We start from the raw sequence: 17648 nt of genomic DNA, 5'->3' as shown, positions 1-17648 counted from the left end.
ATTTTATTTGCGTAATATATCCCGAAACATAAACAAGAGAAAATGTAAGCACGCGTTCTCATGGCTTGAACATAGATCGATTTATTATTTTACAACATGTATAGTATTATATTTTTGGGTAACATAGTATAGATTTTATATATAACTATATTATTTTTCATTTATATATATATATATGTATATATATATATATATATATATATATAGACTCATTCCTTTACATAAAAATATAGAATCTGTTCTGTGAGTCGGTGCTACTAAAGAAGGCTAATCAAACTCAGTTGGTGATCAAGCGAAGTTTGACACAGTTTCAAGGTACATCAGTGTTTCCTGCTTCTCAAAGAGAGAAAATCTTCACGGAAATGATATATATTCGCTGTTACGAAACGATTATATAGGCTCGCGAAACTTTGATCCTTCTTAATCATATCGCTGATCTCTCGATATCTCAGATTTAAGACAAGTTTTTCAAGAAGATATTTGAATCAAAAAACCTAAAAGTTGATATTTCTTTCGGTAAGAGATAAGCAAACGTTATGGACACGTATATAGAATGCGTTGTCGGAACAAAATGATACAGTCGGACCATAGAAGCGCGGAGAGGTACGCAAGTGCGAGTTATTGGCCTACGCAATAATGCAAGTTTAATCGCCAAGCAGCAATAAATTCCTCCTAACTTCGGCACGCCTATGTATCTCAACCTGCATTTTTACGTATATATAATTTACACCACTTAATATTATGCATCAAGCTATATAATTTCTCAATGAAACGATCGCGCATGTGATTTTCCTTAGAACATCAAATACGCATTATCGATTTTCTCATAACGTCTCTAAAAAATATAATATTCGATCAGATCATTTTCTAGCTCAAATACTCACCGTCCAAAGTTTCATTGAAAACACAAACTGTGCACGCAGAATAATGCTTCTAGATCTTTATATTTAATAAAATTCATGCGCCGTTTGGTCGACAAAATTTTATAAATTATCCAATTAATCTGCGTTTTTTTTGCGCACTTTAAACACGTTCCTGACGATTGGAATATAATTTTACAGTGTAACAAAAGTCGACATCATCGTAAATTATTCAAAAATTATCTATAAAGTAAATATATAATACGTAGAACATCAAAAACATTCTTTTATAAAGACTGTAACAAAGTGGCCGTTTCGACGCGCTGTAAAGGACTTCGCTGAAGTGACCCGTGCTCACTTTGTTACATACGTATTTGGTATTATGCAATTGACTTAGCTGATTGGTTTTTGTCACGTTAATTATTATTTAGTGGAGTAAATCGAAAAAGGTCTCGTTCATTCCTTTAAAGCTATCTTAAAGCACGTTAGTCGAAGGGCACGTAGGAAAGTTAATGCAATTCAATCGCTGTGTGTGTATATACACACAAATTGTGCATACGCATACGCAAATAATGTGCAAACAAATCAGGTAACTAGACTGAGCTGTGCAGCCAGTGATACGTATACTTCTCTGGTAAAATATTAAAATCCGATAAACGGTTTTCATAGATATTTCATAGACGCGCTTTCGTCCATGTACGAAAGACAATATGAAAGACGATACTATGTCCGCGATGGACAATGAAAATCCTGGCCTATACGTATTGCATATTGAACGTTACAATCGTACGCGTACACGATTGTGCCAGACACGATTGCATTAATCCTCGCGTGAAACGAATGTAGAATTCGATTCAAACGGCTAAGTTTAACGCTGATAAATGCGCTGTTAAATAGAGACGCGAGTTCACTGGTATAAAATATTTCGCCGTATCACCAATCGACCGCACAGTACGGTCACTGTATAGCTCAATCGTTGATGTATGCATATTACGCTAATGTAGGGTAGCAACCGTGCCTGCCTGCTCGCCTGCCTGTCGTCTGTCCATTCTCTACAGGTACTTGACCCTTAAAATAGGCCGCGTCTGAATGAGCAGAAAGGGACGTACGATTTAATCGATGTAATAAAAACGGTACCATCTTGTACAAGTAGCGATAAACGAAAAATCATATACCACATTTACTTCAAGCTTTCATAATATATGTCGCTCGAGCGTTCGCTTCTTTTCTTTTTTCTCCTCTTTTATCCCCTCTTTACTGATCATACTCAAACCATAATTTGTGGATTATATTATATTTCTCGTGCTAGGAGTAAATCGATCGATCGTCATTCTCTTTGCGCGAAGAGGAACAGCTGGAATACGAAAGAAGCTCGCAACTCCGGTCAGTGCACTCTAATTAATGAAGGGCGAAATGTATGTGTTGTGTTACGTGTATGTGTATGTGTGTGTGTATGTATGCATCGGGAAGTACCAAGCGTGTAGAAAATTCCAACAGAAAACCAATTAGCTTTACCTTCTAATGAGTAGTACATCGCAGTAAACAGCTAAAAATATTCGGCTTTCCCGTGACACATTGAAATTAATGGAACAGCTACACGTCTCATCCTCTTCGTCTGCGTCGATCGCGACTTTAACCCTGAAGAGTACAAAATAGCTGATCGGCATAACTGAGAAGTTTATCAGATTATCTAAAAATTGCGACAACACACATAAGATCGCGCATACCATGAAATCATACGTTCGAAAGTTCAAAGTTGTACACACGAAAATTAAATTCAATTTCGCAAATAACAGAATAAAATCAAATTCTTGATAAAACGATTAGAATTAATGAGGGCATTTTGAATCTAGTCTTTTAAAGAAGAAAGGAATTTTGTCTAGCCTTCTTTATACTGTTTAGGGTTGAATTCGCGTCTTGTTAGTTTCACTGGTCCGACTTCGCGAGCGGCGAAGAATTGTTCCCCGCAGCCGCATTAGATTTCTCGCTCGAAGCTACGGGCAAAGCTTTCAGAATCGCATGCACCTCCTCTGCTACCGCCATCAAAACGAACTCGAACTGCTGCTTTGTCGCGACCATGTCAGGCCTCTGATCCCTGATGTGCTCGAGGGTGGCGGCGATGTCAATTTCCTTCGCTCCTTTCGTCATGCGATTTAGGACCATGTCGATCAAACAATAAGTACCAGTTCGTCCAACTCCATCGCTGCGGAATTATAATAATAAATAATAATGTTATAATAACAATATTAGTTATAGTAATATAATAAAAATTAAAAAAAAAAAACAAGATTACAAATTTTTTATACTGCAATATGAAAAAATATAAAAGCGCACGGGTTGTCACTGATTAACTTGGACTATTTTAGACTGAACTCAAATACTCACCTGCAATGCACGACTATCGGACACGATCTCCCACGGTAGGATTTGTTAACTTTCCTAGAAAGCAAGCGAAGTTTATTAACAAATTCCAAGTCTTTTTTCTTATTGAATCTTCGACAAAATGACGCTGTCGAAATGGAATGAAAGGAACATTCATGTTCCGGTCAATATTTATCTTTAATAAAATCGCAATTACATCGTGAACTAACCTGCGGAATTCGAGCAGAGCTTTCGTAGAATATGGGACGTTGTTCTCCGGCCAGGACAGGAAGTGGAACTGCGTGACAGTGCGGGTCTCGCAGGTGCACAGGTTCTTCAGATAGAAGGAGCGTACCAGGTAATCGTCACACCAGAAATGTTCGGACACGAGGTGCACCTCGTAGATATGATAGAGCTCGGATCCTTCCTCGGGCCAGTAACGATGGCACATGGCGCGACCCTCCTCAGTCAGCCGCGTCAGCATCACGATCACCACACTGCCTTGTTCCCAAACTAATTGCCAAAAGTCAGCCGTGGTCTGCGGTAACGGTCCCTGTGTGGCTATATAAGCCGGATTCCGTGGGTCGTGATCAGTCTACAAAAATAAGCGGACATTACATTACGGTCTCTTATTGGAAAATTTGTTAACAATCTTGCGATGAACCATGTAGATTCATTTTATACAGAGTACCTCAGAATCCACGAGATAATTTCGATTATTTTTTTGGATTTTATTCTGAAATCCTAGTTTTTTTATTTAAAGCACATTTCAAATTTTAATCTTCTTCGAATCTCATACAGATCCCTGAGATACCCTGTATATTTTTTTTCGTGTTTATGCTGCTGCGTCGGAGAGTGAATTGAATGCAAGGTGAAGAAGCTGTATCGATTGTCGTTGTAAATTTCTATTATTGTTACTCTGCATTTTTCTTTTGGCTCAGTTTCTCACTTATGAGGCGATTATTGAGTGAACATAATACGATCATACATTTTGCTGTATAGTTAAAAGATACAAGGCTTGCTCATTGATAAACATGCTGGGTTTAGTTCGCTGCTTTACGAATGTAGTGCACTAAGAATATATCTACCGCAAGCGTTTGGCCTTACACGATTATGGAACAAGTTGCGTTGTACTGATTTTGCGATTTTTCAAACGATCAACCAACTTGGCATGCCCGTCGACTTGTGACTTACCGACTTCTACATATATCGCAGTGCGGCAGCCGGAAAACGAATGTCGTACATAACGTTCAGCAATGTTATCGTGAAACGAAAATATTCATTTTATTTTGATACCAGTTACCACTTGCGGCTTTACGCATACTTAGAACTTACTTTACGTATATAAGATTCACATTGAATGTTTCGCATTATTGAAACATGATGTGATGGAGCGTAATGATTAATAAGAAGAAGAGAGTCATGTTGGAGTACTTACGATTGTGGAAGCGTTTATGTAGTCGGAATTGTTGGCGTTTACGAGATCGTTTAGGACTACTCTGGAGTGATCGTAAGGAAGTGCCGCGCCAGAACGATTTTGTTTAATGTTCATTTCTCTCTCTGCGATCTCCGTGGACGAGGGGTCGGCCTCGTAAGCGCACAAAGCTGCCCATTCCTGATCTAAGCGATCCTTATTCTTCAGGTGATCCTCCATATAACTCTGTGAATATGATTATGTCGCACACATAGAAAAAAGAACATTCTTGTCTTGAAAATATTTTCATTTTTGACGTGTAAATCTTAATTTAAATTAGGTTACATAGCGTTAAGTAAAAATAAATTACTTGCATTAATGAATTTTACATATATGTATATTTCTCCTAAAAAAATATATTCGTATTGATCAAAAATAATTTTTATGAATGGAAAATACAAAATATTCTACTGAGAATATAATATTTTTAAATATCGGAAGGTATTATTATTATCAAAATAATTATATTGTATTTCTTTTTTATATGAGACTATTATAATGTACAAATAAATTATAACATTGTTGAAATTCATAACTAAAATTCTTCAAACAAAATCATATATTGTTGCTTATATGCAACGAAACAACGATTGTTATAAAACAATAATGGGATCGCGGCTGCGATTGCAACGGCGGCGGTTACACTGAAAATCGCGCGACGCCATGCCAAGTATCGAGCAAAACTAGCTGGGCTAGCCCGGATCCGGAAGCATCGAAGGATTATCAAGATCTGTGTCGAGCACAGATAGTTAGTTAGTTTAAACATATCAATTTTAAGTGGATACTAATTTTTTTCTGTGTACATATATATATTGTGCAATTTAATAATAGGTAGAACGGATTTGCATTGACTTACGAGAACCATGTGGCCAGTCGATATGTCCATATTGGAGAGAGTAGGTTCCTCGCCCCAGGAGGATGTGCTGGACCGATTTGAGGGCAAATTGTTGGATTCGTTTTCACGCGACAAGCTGGTAATGCGCGACGACTCTGCCTTCTCGTTCGGTTGCTTTGCCTGCATTCTTGCTCGACACAGATCTTGATAATCCTTCGATGCTTCCGGATCCGGGGTGGCTAGCCCAGCTAGTTTTGCTCGATACTTGGCATGACGTCGCGCGATTATCAGTGTAACCGCCGCCGCTGCAATCGCAGCCGCGACCCCAGCAGCCACCAGTGCCCCGAACAAGCTGGAACTCATCTCGCTCTGTTTGGCTACCTCCAGAGTGGCTGGTAACTTAGCCTACGAGAAAATATATTCGTTGGTTTTGTGGTAAGATTAAAATAATATATTATATATTCCGAACTCTTGTAAATTTTATTTTTGTTGTAGAAAGAGAAACACAGCTTTTGTAATATAACCTTGTCGCCTATACCCGCTCGAACGACTTCGACTCCCAATGCATCCTTCAATTTGCCACGTATGTTACCTGAAATATAACAAGACTTTACTTCTTTGCAGATAAGTGAATTTACAGTTCAATCACATAGTTTTAGAATTCATGGAATCGTATAAAAATAAGTAGAATACGTAAATTACTATACCGATGTTGTTTACAACGTCTGTAGCATTATAGTTTTTATCATTCTGAACGACTTTGAACGTCACTTCCGCTCGACCTACTCGTATATCCCTCAGAGTTCCAGGAGGTAATTCTAAGAGTTCTTCAACCTGCAGAAATTCACCATTATAAAATAAGTTTATATTAATATTTGACGTACCGTCTGTAAGTAATATCTAACATATCCTATAATTAATTTTACTGTCAATAGAGAATTACCTATAATTTTTTTACTATACTTGTGTTTCAGTATTACTCTTACCTTAGTAACCACGTGTTCTCCGTCAATCCACTTGTGAAATTCTTGTTCGAATACGATGTAAACATAATCTAGGTCGACGTTTTTGTATGTCATTGGAGGCTCGTCATTCATTTTGTACATATTACCACGTAGTTCCTTTTTCGTTAACGGCGCGTACACCTCGTTATTCTATAACACAACGCTGATGTGCAATTATTCACAGTTTAACAGCTGAAGTGCCAACTTGTTTACACTTACGTCCTGATTATCTGTCTCGGAGTAATCTTCCTCGTCGGCGGGAGCTGCAAAAGCGCAAATGTTGTAAATCAACGCATTTAAATTATAATTACTGATTTTACTTTCTAGAAAGTACTATGAAATAAAAGCCAAATGGAAATTAAACGGTGCATATATATGCATTACGTATATTCGACGAGCAACTTACTGGGCGGAGATTGAGTTTTAAACGCGTAATTATTCGTAGAGAATGGAGGCCCAGGTTTCTTAACGTCGAGGCGTTCTCTGCGTTTGAAACCGGCCAGCTCTCGTCTCCACAAAAGCTCGTTCAAGTCGTCGTCAATCGTTTCGTCGTACGAAATTCCTGCAGCAGATTTATTTTCGTTTAACACACAGGAAAAACGGTTGGTAAGAGTTTTCTATTACTTGGGGACCAAATGAGAAACTCGGTTATAGGGAAACAGAAAGATTTCTATAGGAAGTTTCTGCTTAGACAATTGCTCTCAGATTTCTCAACCGAGTTTTAATGCAACTGAATGTTCAGACAAATACTGTCGGTCACATTAAATATTGTATTAAATATTGTTGATAACAGAGATATTATTTCTCGTCGGTGAGTTTTTCTTTTGATGGTCCCCATCCAATTACACGAACTGAAATTTTCCTTTCGTGTGCCAGTCACAATCTATCCGAGCGATGAAAACCTACCATCTGATTTAGTCTCATGTTTCGAAGGTCGTACAACTCCACCCTCAGTGTACATGCCGCTTACTTCCAAGGGAGCGGCGTCGTCGTCGTCATCGTCAGGCAATCTCTCGATTTCCGCAGAGTTTTCTTCGTCGCCCATATATTCAAGATTCTCATCGCGTCTGATTATCGTCCTTTTCACGTTATCCAGATCTGTCGGGTCAGCGCCGTCGAGAAATTCAAGAGACGGCAGTTTCCTAAGATGCTTGTACTTCCTGGAGAAAGCCTTTTCATTTTCTCTTTCATCACTTTCGTCGCTAGAAGGGGGATTCAGTAATGTATAATCCGGTGACTTTTCGTTCGGTAAGAACTCCAGCTCATCGACGGGCAAAAGCTGCCCGTAAGGATTCTCGTCGTTGTCAGACAACTTCTCGTCTCTCAAGGCATCCTCAAGCGGGTCGATATCGTCACCGTTTCTGTAGTCGATAAAGGTGTATCGACGCGCCCTAGGCGGATACAATTGCTCGTCCACGTTGTCCAACGTCGAGTGTCCGTCGCGCAACTTTTCATACAATTCGTCATGTTTCTCGTCGTTGACTGTCGGACCGTTTCTGTCGCTAACAGGCCAGTTCATGTACTCAGACCCGTAGACACGTCCAGCGGACTCCCGGCTATACGGTGGCGATTGTTCGCCGTCGTAGAAAACCGGCAAGATCTCATACTTGTCCTCAACATCCGCGGAGCGATGTAAAGGGTCGACCAAATTATTCTCGGGGTTCTCATTGTCCGCAGATATTCTCAGTATGGCGACCGTAGGAATCACCTGAAAAGGAAATCGATAGCGATATTATTGGAAGTATTATTGCGGCCACGATATAAGTATTTTTCAAGGGGTAATCGCTATTAGTCGTTATCGGAGGAATGTGTCGCATTAAACATATGCCCACGTCATATCGATAAATGAGATTCAGTAACATAATTATATATTAATGTTATAATTTTCCTTTTAACAATGCAATATTACACATGTTGTACGTAATGATTGTATTGTTGAGTGGAAAATTGTTACATTAATCTAATGTTATTGTTACTCGATGCTCGAGGGAAGGCTCTGGCTTAGATAGCTGTAAAATAAGAAGTTCTTGCAAATATTTTTCTAAGAAGTGAATAAAGATATAGACTTCTCATCTTATTTATTTCAGATTATTACACGAGCTCTACTGTTGTCCATCAGAGCTCTACTGTTGTCCAGCGACATTGCGTTCAACATAAAAAACCTGGGTGACGAAATTTCAACTTTTTTTTTAATGAAAAAATAATTTTTTATATTTAAAACAATAACCAATAATATAGTTAAAACCCTATATTGATACCTTTATTTATTTTTTTGAATACAAAAAAATTTGTAAAAACCTATTTTTTTCGGCTATCTAATGCTGCAATTCTAAGCAGAATCGTAAGTAACTTGTTCTCGTAAAATTCGTTAAAACTTATAAGTAGATTTACAAGTCTATGTAATATCATATGTCGTACAATTACTCGTAATCTACAATAGTTACGATTTCATGTAATTTACGATATTTACAAATGACTGTACGACATATGATATTGCATAGACTTGTAAATCTATTCATAAGTTCCTACGAATTTTACGAGAACAAACTACGAGACTTACGATTCTGCTTAGAATTGCAGCATAAATCAGAACCTCCTCCTTAACGGGCAATGCTTGGCAATAGTTACGATTTATGCTAACTTTGCCCATTAGTTGGTCATCTTGTTCGTCGAAGCGCGTTTTCTTCAAGTATTCGCAGAGATGAAGATTATGGAAATCACCTCGCCTGAAAAACATCAGGTTTCGTCTCATTAAATAACAATTGCAGTGTCAATGCGATTGTTCAACGACTTGGCTCATTAGCTTCGCCAGCGAAACGACATACCCTTGTCGGAGATTGTATAACGAGGTTTGTATGATACACTGTGTAAAAGGATGCGTCCATTCGTAGCCATTAGATTCCAGTCCTTCCAGTTGCAGTCCCAGTAATTCCAATTCGCCGGCACCAAGATTATATCTGCGACAGAATATATGCTTGTATACACGTTCGATTAGGCGTTTATTGCGTCATAATTTACGCGCCGATCGTTAGAACGTTGCGCGGACGACGATGATAAAGACGACAAACGAAATAGTGAGACCGTTTGACGAGCCGGCGATAAAATTAAACGGTCGGAACGAAGATCCGAGTTTGCTTGTTCATATATATTACGCGTATATATTATGCACTCATGCATATCAGATCGGCGCTTAAGAGCGACGCTTCAACGGGAATAATTTATAAATACTGTAAGTTACATCTTGACGGCACAATTTTTATCGTACGCGCGCGTGGAACTTACTGGTATAAATCTTCGTTTTCTAAATTCGCGAATAGGGATACGCATCTTCCGAATGCCAAATCTGAAAAAGAGGAACGACGCTGACATAAAAGAATTATTACATTTTTATATTAAATGCGTTAAGTTATTACCGTCGAAGCACGTTTCCGTTTGAGGATCACATATGCTCCTGCTGAAGAGGCATCCTGGAAACAGAACAATCGCGCTATATTGAGAGAAATCGTTCATATATGACAAAGGTCAAATAGTTTCAAACTGCAATAATTAAATTTCCTCTCCCGCGTGTGCACAGTTCCAGACATCTGCGTCATATGCAGATTCGAGTGTGCTTACACATAACTCGTTAGATTGCACAAATATTTTAACACAGGTGTGTAACCTGATTTAGTTTCCCATTCGCACGAAACAATCGACCGTGCAGTGTTGCTGTGAAATATTGTATGGTTAATAAATATAACGCCACGCTCTAGGAATATTCAGGGACAGATCTGATCTTGTTTCCTGAAATAGTCGTGTGCATTTAACGTTGTTATGAAAAATTCAAAACGAAGCGCTCGCTTCAATGACACAGTTGTGTTCTACAGTGCGTGGTTGTATTCGTTGTCGTCATATTTCCCAAAAGAAATGAGAACATTTCTCTCTCTCTCTCTCTCTCTATATATATATATATATATGTATATATATGAATTTTTATTTCAACATTTCGCTCCCCCCCTTATTTCTTCCAAAGATAAATTATCTTACATTGTGCATTCATTGTATGATTACATCGAACTGAATTTCCCCAAAATCGATGATATCGGTGTGATATGCGGTGTAGACAAGATGCATACATAAGAGATTAAAGGACCGCATGGTTGCACATAATGAAGCGGTTAATGGGTCACACACGTGGTCATGCGTGCAAGATTTACGGTAATCGCCGGGCGCCATCAACAAGCGTAGGCTGTAAGTACATATAGTCACGCTAACTTTTGGGATATATTTTCAGCGAACTACAAATCGCACACACAGGAAAATAGAATTTTACAGCTAAAAAAAGCAATGATATATATTTGTGGTATATTTATAGTATATTTTCTTGATAATAATCTTTTAAAATATACTCATCTTTAAAAACTTTAGAAAAGCTCATTATCGTACTAAAAAGAAAAATTTATTCTCTTTAAAAGAGAATCGTAAAACTTTATTGAAGAGAAAGTTGATGCGATTCTACGTAGCAAGTAAACCGATTTTTTGTTCAATTCAATATTTTTGGTTGAAATACTAAATTTGTTAGGATTTTGAATAAATTTGATGCTTACAACAAACTTATGATAGATTTGCGGATGCAAAAAGTAATAAAACAAACAAATATTTATTCGAGTGCAGTATGTGTTTTTCTGTGTAGCTTCTTCTCGCTAGTATGAGCATTAACATCTAGTCCCTAATCGATAGAAATAATCGACTCGCATAAATTACTATATCACAAGAATATAATACTCTTTCAATTTATATTTTCATTGAATAAAGTCGACATTTTACGCAAGAAGGGAAATGCCTTTACTAGAAGAGTTGCATGCGTGTGTGGGCAGATCCCTCGAACAGGTGACTCATGGACGTATATGTATATGTGTATTATGTTCTCGGGGAGTGCACGCAAAAGCTCAAAATGTACGTCTACGTATCCACAAATACAAGCGGGTACCGACACACACGTGGATCTCGTATACCTCGGCGGCGGGAAGGTTGCGCGGAATGGACGACATAAGAGGTGTTATGCGAGATAAATAAACGGAGAATCGCAATGTTTGAGGAGGAGAACGAGAGCCAGAGCATGAGCGCGTGAGAGAGAGAGAGAGAGAGAGAGAGGGCGTACGCGCGCGCGATAGAGAGGTTGAAGCTTGCGAAGGCGGTGGCTGCGTAGGATGAACGGCTCGATAACTGTCGGGGTGGTGTGGCCGTGGGCGAAAATCGAACTCTTCTCCGTCAGCCGGTGTTCACAGAGAGGTGGTTCTCTTCATTCTTCGGTGAAAGTAGGCTTTCATCGGCGCCGAATTCGAATATCATCAATGTTCCACGGAAATATGAATAGTTGCCGGAAGCTTTCGCGCGTTCGACACGGGGGCGCGTATCAAAACTCTCTACAACTCCTTATCAAGTCGTCCACTATAAGTTCCTCGATTCGGAATTGATCTCTCAGTCGATCCCTCGTCGAAGTTTTCTTCAATTTTTCTTCAATTGCTGCTTGACGAGCTTGCAATTGTCAATTGCGAAGTGCTATTGGTCACGATCAATGCTTCCTAATCGAAACGAGTGATATTTTTCAAAGCTCATCCGTTACAATCTGTAATTGACAGAAGCGGCGATTATTGTCCAAATGTTGCGCGATACCAAAATCCCCCTGTAATCCCTTGGCTTTACGGCGAGCTTTACATTGGCGTATGACTTGCGAAAGCAACGGAGTGAGCTTATATCTACTATCTGTGCGATGAGTACCGGGAGAAAGAGAGAGCGACAACGGAAAATCAATGAGGATCGACGACCCTAATCCCGGTTCACCGTAAAAAGTTCGCCGAGAACAATAGCACTGGTGACAAAGCTCTCTCTTTCTCTCTTCGCCAGTGACGTCAAACGGCAGATACGTCGGGCTGAAAATGTTCGCGGAACTTTTCAAGACTGGCCGCGCTAACATTGGTCAATGCTAATCATATTAATCGATTGATTTCTTTTTCGATCTACACAGTTCGACCGGCTAAAATTGCTTTTAACTAAAATTCGTATTCCGGCCGCACATTTAACGCTAAATACGACCGTCTGATCTTCAAGCTGAAATACTGACCGTACGTGACCATCATACAAGACGGATGAATCTTAGAATCGGACGAGCACACATTTAACGTTTAATGTCCGGTCAGAGTACGGTCTTAAAGTTTCACTAGTCACGCCCTTCAGGTCACTTCCAGCTTTGCCCGCATCGCAGTTAATTAAATTCTCCTTCCATTACGTAGCATTGTGCAATTTTTAAATGAATTCGCGATTGTTGTCGTAGTCGTGTTTGTGAAAAGGCAGATGCAAACGTTGATTCTTGTATATGATTAGAGTTCCAGCCAAGCTCGCTTATACCTCATCTCGTACGTTTTTCGTTCAATAAGTTGATTAACCGATTCACGAATGTGCGATCATATGGCGTGGCACTTAGGAAAGTATCGTACCGTAACTTAACGGGGCGTCAACCGTTATCGGTGCGATCGATGTTAACACCTCCGCGAGCAATCTCAGGTACCTTTATGTATCGCTGAGATATGAATTGTCGATCGAACGCAGACGAGACTTATTCTCTCTCGTGTTTGAAGCACCAGGAACGATGTGGGTGTAAGTCGCCAACGAGAAACTTCCAGAAAAAGATAGAGATATCCTATAGAACGACTTGTCAATGCGACGCCGTATGTTGAGCAAATTGTTGTGCCGTTTTAAAGCATATGATTGAAGGAACTTATTTCATTTACTCATTTGTAAATCGTTGAAGGAACTTATTTCATTTACTCGTTGTAAATTTGAATCTATATTCTTTTAAGACTGCTACTTGTATCTGTAAGATATTCTGTATTCCTTATTGTTTTATTTTATATCTTTACAGTTACTGCTGGCGTGAAAAGATTTAGTTTGATTGCGAAGAGTCTGTTACAAAGGATTTGTCACATGTCGAGCGGATGGTCTTCATCATGAGATGTTTCACGACACACTTACTGTCCCTTGAAGAAGCTTTATCGTTTATCGGCTCTAAAGAAACTTAAAATTTATCGCTTGCATATTTCAGGGAGGAGTGAATCTGCAATCTTTAACAGAAGTTCAACAGAGTAACCGTGGACTCAATTAGCGGGATTTGAAATTGAAATAACCGAATACAGAGACAGACAGACAAACAGAACTCGCGACTTATATTTTTCACGAGAGAGAATCGGGCTTTCGACTTCATTAAAGAACATCACCTTTATTCCTTCTCATATTTCTCTATATTTTCCAGTTTCTCTACATGGAAAGTATAACGCCATGACTTCATTTACTTTAAAAAAAATATCTACACGTCCTTTTGAGATATATCGACACAGGAGAGAGGAATATTTCTGCAAAGCGTTTCTATCGGAATAAAATACTTCTGTATTTTGCCGAGAAAAATCATTTTCTGTAGTTTGGAACCGTAAAAGAGATAGGGTGTCCCAAGTAGATATATTTCGGCATATTGTTTACTTAGTAAATAGCACAAGTACGCAAAGATACGTTCTCATACAGCAAGAATTTATTCGGTATATAAAGAATGTCATCTCTGATGCTATGAAAATTGTGACAATATTCTTATGCCATGAAAATTGCTGCTTATTTCGCCGGGAAGAGAACGCAATTTGCTTAATTAATTCAGAATTATTGTAGTGACAAGAAAATATTTTCATTGAAATTATGACGTGACAAATTAATATTTTATATTTTAAATACGTTGTGGCTGTCGCAATAGCGTCACAAAGTATACATTGTGTGTTCGCATGCTATGTTCAGCATCTCTGTCTATCTAGGTTGTCTCAAGTGAAACATCTAACACTAAATTTGAAGTTAGATGTTTCAATTGAATTGCATATATAATATCACAAATATGATTCGCATAAGAAACTTTGATGTCACTACTGAAATTGCAAGTACTTTCTTCACTATACTGTAAATACATTCTCGATGTCAAGCGCCGCGTTATCTCATCGTAGTCGCGGGGTAATATTTAGTAATATTCTCGCGCGGTCGCACTCACCGACGTCGCCATCAGCCAGAACGCCGTGATGCAGGATACAAAGCACCAACAGCCTCAAGCTTCCAACCCACCACCGTTTACGGCCCATAGATGTTCCTGCAATTGTGAATCCACTTTACGTCACTCCGCTCTTTTCCGTGTTTAACGATAATTTTATCTTCGTCGTCAGGCGCGCCTCGTACTCTACGGAAAAATATAAACCAACATCAGCGTTTGACGATCTCCACGAGTAAATAACGCGCGCAACACAAATACCAAGATTATTTTAAAATGTGAGTTTTTTTTAATAAAAATTATCGTCTGATACTTTACTGTATTAGATAATAAATATTATATTACATAATACTTCTATCTAACAGTCGACACGGATATGGAGAATATTTTTAAGTTTCATACGAATAAGTATATCTGCATTTCCACGTCAAGCGTTCAGATTCGAATTCGTTCGAGCAGATTACTTTGCTACGACTGCTTTAATGTGGAAGTATCTTCGGTAACTTCCAGCAACAGTTTCTAGAGCTGGTGTAAGTACTGTTCTGAGTGCATTGCCCTGGAGTGCAGTGGCCGCGGATCGAATGCGAATCTAACAAAAGGCATTGCAACGTAGAATAATTCACGCCGTTCTCAGCGAGCTAGCTACAATGGAAATATACTATAAATTCGTTCAATGAGTCCGAGTTATTGCTATTCGAAGAAGAAGCATCGAATTCTTCAGCTAGAATCGTTTCTTTCAGTTATATATAACAGATCTTCCTTGCGACGCAGTAAGGAGCTGAAATTTCCAACGATAATTCGCATCGTTGATTTCTTTATTCTTTCTTAATTTTTAACTTCCGTTTGGAATATCTCGCTTCTCCATTGAGTTCTGAAGTACCATTTTTCCGCGATCGCTTATATATAACGAAGCATCAGGTTGTAGTCACATTCACCCTCCATCAAGGGCAAATTAACATCCCCTTGAGGAAGCTTGCGCGTCACTGCGCCATCCGATTTCAAGTCCCAAGCTCCCGGAATATTCTCAGATATTGCAGAAGCAGGAAAGCACAGTTTTACCGGAGGCTTCGACGATAAGGATTTTTATGATCTATATTATATTTTTGCACTTGTTAAATGTGACCGCAGGTTCGGTTTGCTTAACGCGAGAGGTTATCACTCGCAATGTAAACACGCGATGGGGAATGCACTTATTTGTGTTCAATTTAAATATGTAATATAAATACGGCGAGCATGCGATTGCTGTCACATTCGACTTCGCGGTAAAGAGAAAATAAAGAAATTTTTGTGTCTTAACGTAATCTTCTTAGCCACACCTAATATTTTGTAAAAATAATAAATAATCAAAGGAAATTTTGATATAAAGTAACAAATTCAAAAAAATGAAATATTGATATAAATAATAAATATTAATATAATGATATTAATATAATGATATAATGATATAATATTATGATATAATAATAAATTCAAGTAAAATCTTGATATCTCTGAAAAATATGAACAGACCTCCATTTCGAGAGCGCAACATAAATTCGTTTCCTAATGATAGTTACAAAGAGTATTTTGCGCACGCAATCTGCACATAAATTCACCTTTGAGAAATAAATAAGGAGAGATGCGTACACAGAATGGAACACAGAATACACTCTGTTCTTACCTGGGCGTGACGCAGCGCAGCCTCTTCACACCCTGCACATCGTACACGTCGCCACGAGAAACCACCACAGTTTCTTGCTGTCGAACTGACGGTCACCACTCGGCGGTGCTGGTTCAGATGAACTCCCGAACCCCATGGACGGCCGGCTCCGCCGCAGCGATAGCACTGACTAGAAACGCCGAGGAAGAAGGATAAGGAGAAGGTACAACAGGCGACGCAGGCGAGGCGCAGGGCGTGCGCCGGATTTGAAATCGATTGCACCGCGCCGGGTAGCGGCTGACAAAGACATAAAACGATATAGTGAGAAAGAGAAAGAGAAAGAGAGGGTGAGGGAGTCAGAGTAGGGAGAGGGAGAAACGAGGAAGAGAGAAAGAGAGAGAGAGGGAGAGGAAGAGAGAAATGAGAAGCCACCGTCGTCGTCGACAATAAAGAGGAACATCTAACGGGAGGATAAATGATAACGTCACACGAATTGAAGGGCCAGAAGGCAAAATTCCTAGTGTGAACAATGCAGCAACGCGACATCCTACGTTTACATTCTGCGTTAGTGTTGGAAATTCATTGTTGGGGAGAAAGAGAGAAAGAAAGGATCGTTCGCCGGTGACGCGTCGAGTACAGTCGACGACGAGATCGCATTGAATTGCTTATATTCTATTTTTGTTTCCTTTCAAAACTACGAAGCTTTAGAGAGACATAAAGGTATACCAGAATTGCGTAGCGAAGGTGAATGATCGTCGATGATAGCAAAAATGAAAAATTCTTGCAACTCCTTTGCGTTGCGTCGCGAAAGGGTTTTGCAGGGTGTCTGATATCGATTAGGAACACTTGTTGCGGGCGGAACGAAAGAGAGAGAAAAAGAACGAGGCAAATGCGACGACCCACGCTCTTCAGGAGACGCCATGAGAGGAGAAAGATTTATGCCGTTTCTAATGGAAGCTGCGGAAGAAAAGAAGAACCATTAAACAAAACCAGTAATAAAGAATAGTGATAAATTACAAAAATTATCTGAGATATATGTATTTTTCATAACACCAGCAGCATGATTTTGCACAATATTTGACGATATATGTCAGAAATGTCAACAAGATTGAGTAAAGTTAATTTTTAGATATAACTAACTATATATGTGTGTGTGTGTGTATGTGTGTGTATAAAACTTCAAAATATATATAATTTGGCTTTTAATTTAATTTACTTTAAAAGTTAAACAAAAACTAACTACTAAACTAATTCAAGTAAAAGTTATCAAATATTAAATTAACTTATTAAAGTTAAAAATTAATTATGCAAAGCAGCTTCATTAAGCAAGCTTTTCATTAACTTTAATGAAAAGGTAGTCTTTTATAAAATTAAAGAAAATACTGATTGTTTTTGTGTCCATTCATGTAAGAAAAGAACACT

The 17648-nt window shown here is 38.7% G+C and overlaps 1 protein-coding gene across 3 annotated transcripts; it reads right to left on the bottom strand.

Annotated features, from left to right (window-relative positions):
- Positions 1 to 55: 55 nt before the first annotated feature.
- Positions 56 to 16517, bottom strand: LOC116850068 (receptor-type tyrosine-protein phosphatase N2). Of its 3 annotated transcripts, none has more exons than XM_032827901.1 (18): positions 16248 to 16516; positions 14594 to 14776; positions 9948 to 10001; positions 9817 to 9877; positions 9360 to 9491; positions 9176 to 9260; positions 7441 to 8242; positions 6941 to 7096; positions 6754 to 6797; positions 6517 to 6684; positions 6238 to 6364; positions 6055 to 6122; positions 5552 to 5935; positions 4660 to 4881; positions 4416 to 4421; positions 3452 to 3816; positions 3246 to 3299; positions 56 to 3063 (listed from the first exon to the last, which is right to left on the bottom strand). In XM_032827901.1, exons 2-18 carry the CDS (start codon positions 14679 to 14681, stop codon positions 2787 to 2789), a joined length of 3093 nt encoding a protein of 1030 aa, XP_032683792.1. In that variant the 5' UTR covers positions 14682 to 14776; positions 16248 to 16516; the 3' UTR covers positions 56 to 2786. The 3 variants fall into 3 exon arrangements, with proteins under 3 accessions (XP_032683792.1, XP_032683790.1, XP_032683793.1); XM_032827899.1 differs by having other exon boundaries at positions 2787 to 3063; positions 14594 to 14689; positions 16248 to 16517; XM_032827902.1 differs by lacking the exon at positions 4416 to 4421 and having other exon boundaries at positions 2787 to 3063; positions 16248 to 16515.
- Between the last annotated feature and the right edge of the window lie 1131 nt (positions 16518 to 17648).

The sequence above is a fragment of the Odontomachus brunneus genome, unplaced genomic scaffold, assembly GCF_010583005.1.
Source record: "Odontomachus brunneus isolate Ranch 3 - 2012 unplaced genomic scaffold, Obru_v1 Obru_scaffold_134, whole genome shotgun sequence".
In the NCBI taxonomy this organism is placed as follows: Eukaryota; Metazoa; Arthropoda; class Insecta; order Hymenoptera; family Formicidae; genus Odontomachus; species Odontomachus brunneus.
Note: the sequence above shows the minus strand (reverse complement) of the source record. Positions and strands in the feature narration are given on the sequence as shown.

Coding starts and splice junctions, on each gene's coding strand:
- LOC116850068 (XM_032827899.1), bottom strand. CDS start 14,681: ATGGGCCGTAAACGGTGGTGGGTTGGAAGCTTGAGGCTGTTGGTGCTT. Junction 6,798..6,940: donor TAAAACTCAATCTCCGCCCA/GTAAGTTGCTCG, acceptor GCGCTTTTGCAG/CTCCCGCCGACGAGGAAGAT. Junction 6,123..6,237: donor AGACGTTGTAAACAACATCG/GTATAGTAATTT, acceptor GTTATATTTCAG/GTAACATACGTGGCAAATTG.